General features: G+C 54.8%; 3 protein-coding genes across 3 annotated transcripts; 1 reads left to right on the top strand and 2 right to left on the bottom strand.

Annotated features, from left to right (window-relative positions):
- Position 1: 1 nt before the first annotated feature.
- On the bottom strand, positions 2 to 2,645 carry PODANS_3_4350 (uncharacterized protein; the record flags this gene model as incomplete). Its single annotated transcript, XM_001909185.1, has 2 exons — positions 2 to 457; positions 537 to 2,645. Coding segments are annotated over 2 exons (2,565 nt in total), but the record flags the coding sequence as incomplete, so codon positions are not given.
- A 945-nt stretch (positions 2,646 to 3,590) lies between these two features.
- On the top strand, positions 3,591 to 4,596 carry PODANS_3_4340 (uncharacterized protein; the record flags this gene model as incomplete). Its single annotated transcript, XM_001909184.1, has 4 exons — positions 3,591 to 3,615; positions 3,700 to 3,712; positions 3,837 to 4,362; positions 4,423 to 4,596. 4 exons carry the CDS (start codon positions 3,591 to 3,593, stop codon positions 4,594 to 4,596), a joined length of 738 nt encoding a protein of 245 aa, XP_001909219.1.
- A 1,431-nt stretch (positions 4,597 to 6,027) lies between these two features.
- Positions 6,028 to 7,753, bottom strand: PODANS_3_4330 (uncharacterized protein; the record flags this gene model as incomplete). Its single annotated transcript, XM_001909183.1, has 3 exons — positions 6,028 to 6,952; positions 7,018 to 7,080; positions 7,146 to 7,753. The coding sequence occupies 3 exons, from the start codon at positions 7,751 to 7,753 to the stop codon at positions 6,028 to 6,030; spliced, it is 1,596 nt and encodes a 531-aa protein (XP_001909218.1).
- Positions 7,754 to 7,895: the final 142 nt, after the last annotated feature.

The following is a 7,895-nucleotide window of genomic DNA, read 5'->3' as shown; positions in this document are numbered from 1 at the left end:
CTTCCATCCCACCACCACCACCATTCTGCACCCCCACCCCATCCACCTGTCCCTGCCCATACTCCCCCCGTCCGGTATAGCCGCTCCCCGCATTGGCCGTGCTCAACCTCGCGCACAAACTCAAAAGCACCACCGTCTCAGTAGCCGCGTAGTGGTTCAGCGCGTCCAGCAAAATCTGCAGGTGCTTGCTGAAATTGTCCTCCCATTTCCTGATCAAGTCAAACAAGCTCGCCATCTTGTCCTCTCCTTGCTGCTGCTGCTGCTGCTGACCCTCCATGAAGGAGGCATCGGTAGGTTTTTGGGAGCGGACAGACTGGAAAACCCGCCACTGCTCCTCCGACATGTTGGGCGGTCTGTGATGTCCCGAGAGGTCGGGGTCCGTCTTTTCCAGCTCGCGGGATAGCCAGTTTGTGTAGGTTGCAAAGATGGTGCAGGTTTGGGTTAGTTTGGAGTGGATCTAGGCGCCACCGCACACAAGTCAGCGTAATGAAAACAATCGAGGTACACAAAGTTCACAAAGGAGGGTTTTTACTTACACGCAAGAGTTTGGAGTTCGTCAGCATACACTCCTTCAGACACGTATCCAAGAAATCGACATGATCCTGCATCAGCTCATCCACTGTCCTCGTCAACCCCGGGCGGATATGTGTCGACTTTAGTGGGTAGTGGTGGAGGTTTGGGGATGTGGTTGGTGTTGGGAGTGTTGTGCCGTTTTGCTCCCCAGCTCCCGCTTGCTGCTGATGCTCCTGCTGAGGCGGCTTCTCCCTCTCCCTCACCCTCGCCATCAAAGCCTGCCAGTTCGGCTCAATGACCTCGGCCGTGCAGAAATACAACAGCTGCTGCACAAACACCAACATCCTCGCTCGTAACGTCCAGACCCTCCTCTTCCAAATCTCCAACACCCTCGACGACGACCGATGACACCACACAAACCCGCTCGTGTGCGTCTGCCACGTCGTCGACAACTGCGACTCCAGATATCGCAACGACAGCAGATACCTGAAAAGAGCCTGATACCGCCACACCGTCTTCCTGCTCACCACCAACGACACAGGAAACGGCACCGAATAATCAATCTGCAACGACGTAAACCCATTCGCCGCCTTGTCGCTCTCCACCGGCTGGTTGCTCGTCAGCGGCTGCAGCGCCTCCCCCTGCTCTATCCCCGTGATATTCACCACCCGATGAAGGCTCTTGGTCAGGTTGATCTCGTTCATCTCCACCTTGACATCCTCCTTGAACGGATCAAGCGCAACAATGCTCCCCGGCTGCCTCAGCACCAGATCCAACAGCGACTGCAACTTCCCCGTGTTCACCGACTTGACCGGCTTCCTCAGCTCACTAGCCCCGAGCTCGAGAAAGTAAGAAAAGTAATCCGACGGATCCAGAAAGAAGTAATGCTTCAGCGAACGCAACCGTGCCGGCAGCTGATGCGTCGTCAACAGCAACTGCATCAGCGACTCATTCGCATGCGCATAGGCGTTGTTGACATTGTCCAGAAACCGATTGTCGTCAAAGGAAGTCGGCACGTGCTTAACCTGCAGGCTGACATCGACGCCGCCGCATTCCCTGACCACATTCAGGTATTTCCCCGCAAGCAACACCTTGTCCTTGACCCCCTCCAGCTGCGGCGGCACGTCGTGGTCTCGGATGGTATACCTCCTCTCCCAATACTCATCAGTATAATCCTGCTCCAGCCTCTCCCTCCTGATACTCCTCTGCTCCTTGATCAAAAACTCCGAATGCGGGTCACTAATCCCCCCATGGTGCAGCCACTCGTTCAGCATAGCCATGTACGGTTTGCTCGCATCCCTCAGCAGCGTCGTCAACAACGCCCTGGCCGCCGGATCACCAGACATGGACTCCAACCTCTTGGTGATCAACCCCAGCACCACCCCTCCCTTGGTAATCTTCTTACCGGTCATGTTCCCCGGCACCAGCTCCCCCCCTTCTCGTAGCTGCTCCAAAATATGATCATAATCATCTCCGCCGTCACTACTCTCATCCGACTCATCATCCAGCAGCGCATTCCTCTTCAACAGCTCATGCGCCAGCCCATAAACCTGATGCATCATATGGCTCGTGGGCAGCACATGAATATTCAACACATGCAACGTGAACGAGTCATCCGTCAAGAACTGCGTCTCCAACTGCGCAACCATGACCAAATACTCCTGCAGCAGCTTCCGTATTGACGCGCAAAGGGCGTGGTTGACGGAGCCGAATTCTTCGCGGGATTGTACGTCGACAAACGTCACGAGAGCGGTGTAATGAGCAGCCATGCGCAGCATGGACTGGGTGAGGTCTTGCAAGGAGGGGTCGAGGCCGGGGAGGATGCGCCATGTTGGACCGGACAGCCTGTCTCGTTCCTCGTTGGGATTGTAGCCTTTGCCGAAACGAATGTATTGGCCTTCGTAGCCCATAAAGACGAATAGGAGGTCCTCGATGATGACCGCCTCTTGGGCTTCGAGGGAGAGGTCATGGAAGGGTTTCGGTTGGAGGGCCTGGGGGGCGGTGGAGGCGAGGGGTGGGATTGATATGCGGGATGCTAAGGGGGCTGATGTGTGCGGGAGGAGCGTCGCTTCTGGTTCCCATGGGGGGGGGGCGGGTTTTTCTTTTTTTCTTTTGGTCAGCATGATGTTCATGATGAGAAGGGTGGTGTAGTAGGTTTTTCTTTTGGGGGGGGGGGATTTTCTTTCCCATCAGGTAGAACAAGTACCAGAGGGCGGGGTTGTAAAAGCAAACATACAGACCTTGGAGTGGCGCATCCTGTCGCATATCCCGAGACCTTGGTTCAGCAGCACGCTGCTTTGCTCCCTCGCGGCGATCGGGGCTCCTCGTCCGTGTCATCAGCGTCTCCCGCGTCGTCACCTGCACCTTTTCGGTGCGGCGCTCCTCGACATGTCTGCTCGTGGAGCGGGGGTTGACCGAGGTGGACCGTTTCCTCGACTCGGCATTGCTGTGCTGGTGTTGGCTGTGGCTCTGGGAAAAGCTCACTTGGTCTGGTCTGCTTCTCTTGTCTTGGAATGTCGGCGGCCTGGTGGTGCCCGACGACATTGTGTTCGTCCTCCTCTTACGGCTGCCGGTGCCGGCATTGGGCTACTGGGCAGTGATGATCACAAAATGATGTTGAACAACAACCTCTGGGCGGCAGATATGTGGTGATAAGATAGTGATTACCTCTGCCCTGCCAATGCCAAGTCGCGGGAGCTTTCCAAGCCCCAAAACGCGACAATGGCCATGGATGGATTCACGCGCCGGCTCTTTGCTGTCCCGAATCGGGACTAGCGCGGGTTTACAGCGGCAGGGCAAGGCTGGGGTCAAGGTACCTGGGTACATTTACAGGGGGCCTTCCTTCGTCTACAGTTGGTCGCCTGGCTGCCAGCGGGTGGAGAGCTTCGTAGACCTCCGTGCCTGGAGGGAGCTCACTGCCATTACAGCTTCTCCTCCACTACAGACGGGAGTATCTCACTTTCAACAACCAGCGACGACATTAACTACGATATTTTCGGCTTGAGCTGTTTTTTTGACTCTTACCTTCCAACACCCACCGGCCACTTAATCACAACCACCCCCAAAACACCGCCAAGATGTTTATGGCAAGATCAGAATATGGTACGTCCCCCTCCATCAGCTCGATCCATGCCACTTAGCAGAGTCGCATACCTTAAATCACATATAGCTAACATGTCTTTACAGATCGGGGTATCAAGTAAGCCTCTTTTCTGTTTCATTCCCTTCTCTCTCACCGATCTCTCCAACTTCAAAGTCCCCGCCATACCAGTCCAACCCATCACCAATCCAGCTAACCAACCAACCCCCCCCCCTCCCAAAAGCACCTTCTCCCCCGAAGGCCGCCTCTTCCAAGTAGAATACTCCCTCGAAGCAATCAAACTCGGCTCAACCGCCATCGGCATCTCCACCTCCACCGGCGTCATCCTCGGCGTCGAAAAGCGCGTCACCTCCTCCCTCCTCGAGACCTCCTCCGTCGAGAAGATCGTCGAGATCGACCGCCACATCGGCTGCGCAATGTCGGGCCTCCAAGCCGACGCCCGCTCCATGGTCGAGCACGCCCGCGTAGAGTGCCAATCCCACGCCTTCAACTACAACGAGAACCTCCGCGTCGAGTCCTGCACCCAGGCCATTTGCGATCTTGCCCTCCGCTTCGGCGAGAGCGCCGATGGAGAGGAGAGCATCATGTCCAGACCGTTTGGTGTGGCGTTGTTGATTGCGGGCTATGACGAGGACGGGCCGAGCTTGTACCATGCCGAGCCGAGCGGGACGTTTTACAGGTATGATGCCAAGGCTATTGGGAGTGGGAGTGAGGGGGCGCAGGCGGAGTTGCAGAATGAGTATCACAAGGTTTGCTTTCCTTGACAACATACATACAAGGGTATAGAGGGTGCTGACGGGAAAATCCAGTCGTTGACCATCGAGGATGCGGAGACTCTGGTTCTCAAGACGTTGAAGCAGGTCATGGAGGAGAAGCTCGACTCCAAGAATGTCCAGCTTGCTAGCGTCACCAAGGAGCGCGGGTTCAGAATATACACGGATGAGGAGATGGCTGCGGTGGTGGAGAGGCTTCCTGCGAACTAGGCGGCCGCGGGTGGGGCTGCTCCTCCTCCTTCTGCTTTTGCTGGGGGTGCTGTGGATATGGAGGTTGAGATTAGGGGGTTGTGAGCCGGGAGATAGAGATGGTGAACTGTTCTTGATCTCGTCCAGCTGAGCATGTTTCGAGAATAGAGCTGGGTCTTTTGCTAGTGAACTAAGGGTAAATGGAACGAAATGGAGAAAGCTGTATCATGTGAAACTCTTGCTCTTCCTGTATCTGTCTGGTAGGTACTATCTGTTTTGTTGTACAAGATATTTTGACCTGTAAGTGATGTATATATCCCTTTTTTTTTTGTCTTCCGGGCACCCCTTCTGAAAATCAACACCGAAACACCATCGTAAACCGAACAACAACCGCAGATCAAGCAAACCTCCCTTTTCAATGGTATCTTGCAACCCCCTTTTACCCCCCCTCTAGTTCCCCCCCATCCTCCTCTTCTCATCCTCCTCCTCAACAATTACCAGTTCATCCAAATCCCGCTCCACGCTCAGCAGCCCAAGCGCGTAGTGAGCTTGTTCTGTTTTTGCCAGGACGAGTTTCCCGTCTGGGGCTTCTTCCGAGGCTTCAATCTCGCGGATCCGGCGGTCGATGCGCCGGGGACGGTTCCAGATGTTGTCTGGGAATAGGGGGCCGAGCTCGGGGGGTGAGTGGTAGGGTGGGCCGCGGCCGAGGGAGGCGGCTTTGTTCCAGCCGGACTCGCAGCCGTCGGCGATTTGGCGGGCGGATTGCCAGCCTGTTAGCCGGGCTATGTCGCGGAGGCGGCGGATGGTGAAGTGGCGTTGGGGGAGGGATTGGAACTGGGGATGTTAGCGAGATTTATCTACAAAGTTGATGAGGGATGTGTTGGTGATGAGGGAACCAAGGGGGGTGGAGGTTGGGGTGGGTGGTGAAGACGATGATGATGATAATGATGATGATGATGATGATGATGATGATGATGATGATGATGATGATGATGATGATGATGATGATGATGATGATGATGATGATGCGATGATGACAACACGAGAGAAGAGGTTGACGTCTACCATGTACATGACGACGGTGAGGCTCGCGAGGAGGGACAACAATGTCTAATCATGTACATGGCGACGGCAACCTCAGAAGACAAAACAAAACAAAAAAGGAATCTAGTAGTGTACATGATGACGAAGAGAAACAAAAGACAAGAAAAAAATCTATCGTGTACATAGTAATACAACACACTTGAAAAAAAAGAAGAAAAAAAAGAAAAGAAAAAGGAAAAAAAAAAGAAAAAGAAAAGAAAAAAAATTGGACAAGGAAATCTAGTCACATCCACCAACAAAAAAGGGGATCATCATAATACGTCTGGAAGAACCCATATCATCATCATCACAGCCATCATCATCATCATCATCATCATCACAGCATCAAAAACAAAACAAAAAAAGAGGTCATCCCACCGAACTACTCGGCGACCCCAACCCCCCACCACCCCCCAGCAACAACAGCGGAAAAGGACAAACAGGAAACCCCCTTACCTGCACCCCAGCCACAAACAAGCAAAAACAGCTCTCTATAAACGCCGCACCCACCAGCGTGCTCACAGCACTAACATGCGTGGTATCCTCATGCAACCCCGCCGCGATCCTCGCAATCTCATTAGCCCACCTCCCCGTCTGCTGCGCCGCCATGCCGGCGGCATATATCGCAATCGGGGGCATCGACGGGTGGCTTCTGTGCAAAATAATCAGCCCCATGTAGTAATTCATCCATATCCCCGCGATGCTGTAAGTCCTGTAGATCAAAGCCGGGCCAAAGGGGGTCATGTCCGGGGGCGCAAAGTCAGGACCCATGGGCTCAAAGTCGGGGCCGAGCTTGGAGCGGAAGAGCTCAAAGGCGGCGCGGATGGATTCCCATTCTTGGAGGGCTTTGGCGGTCGAGGTGGAGAAGTCTTCTGGTTCTTCCGAGGAGGAAGAAGAGTCCGGGGGAGGGGTGGACTCCCGGGGTGGAGAGAAGCCTTTGGGGATGTCGAAGGTGCCCGAGGATGGCATTAGGCCGGTGAAGGGGGGTGGAGATGCACCTCTTCCCTGGCCGGGTCCCGGGGGACCGCCGGGGAAAGTTCCGGGCGGGCCACCCGGGAAGCCTCCAGGGGGGCCGGCACCAGGAGGACTACCGCCGGGGAATCTTCCTGGGGGACCACCCTCAAAACCGCCAGGAGGACCACCCGGGGGACCACTACCAGGAGGACCGCCAGGACCACCCGGAGCCCCGGGCGGCGGCCCATACTTCCTCGCCTTCCTCTTCCTCGTCAAATCCTTCGACGCAAAACTCGCCAACCGTCCCAACAACAACATCAAATGGTCAAAAGTCCCATAACTACCCAACTCAAGTCAGCCTTCTACCACCATCTCAACCCAAACACCACCCCCCTCAAAACTTACATCGAATCAATCTTCCCAAACGGCCCCCTAGGAATACACTGCGTCCACGCCTCATAATTCATGCTGTTCCCCAAACGTCGTCAGTCCACCATCCCTTCATCCCTAACCCAAGAAAAAAAAACACTTACAAAGGCCTCGTCCCCCCCAGAAAACTCTGATAAATATCCATCTTGCAATACCACCAATACAAATCCCTAATCTGCTCATACTTTTCAACATCCCTCTCCGTCAACCTCCTCACCCTCTCCTCCCCCCCAACAACAACATACCCCTCCCCCCCGCCATAATCAACCTTCAACCCCGTCAGACTCTCAATAAACTCTGTGTCCGGCTCCGGCCAGTCATCCTTTTGCTCATGATGACGCGAGTCGAAACAAAGCTCATCACACTGGTGATTACGCCTCGCTTGCTCCCGCTGTCTCCGCTTCAGAGTGAGAATATCACGCGTCATTTGCCGTAGGGGAAGCTCCTTCAGGATCGCGCGAGCGCCCCACATGTGTTTACACCATTTATCGTGATCCGAGTTCCACACCTCGTAGAAGCCAAGCAGCAAAGTAGCTGCCAGAGTGGCTGGTTGGATCCGTCGAGTAGGGCTTTGGTAGTTCTTGGCGATACGTCGGAGACTCAAGTGGTAGTGCTTCATCGCTGCTGTTGGGGGGTGGCCTTGGAGCTTGGCCATTTGCAGACTACCCAGCGCGAGCATCGCCTGCATGAGGGCCGGGTGATTGAACGCCATGATGGGGAAAGTATCTGGTGATGGAGATATTAGCAAGGGGTGTCCGGTTGGCAGGCAGAGATGGGCGAATAAAGTCGTGGTAAAACTAACAGGTCCAGATGTGTTGCCGTTTCTTGGCGACGGGCTGTCCTTGGAACATGGG

This window comes from Podospora anserina, chromosome 3 (assembly GCF_000226545.1).
Source record: "Podospora anserina S mat+ genomic DNA chromosome 3, supercontig 2".
Lineage (NCBI taxonomy): Eukaryota > Fungi > Ascomycota > Sordariomycetes > Sordariales > Podosporaceae > Podospora > Podospora anserina.
Note: the sequence above shows the minus strand (reverse complement) of the source record. Positions and strands in the feature narration are given on the sequence as shown.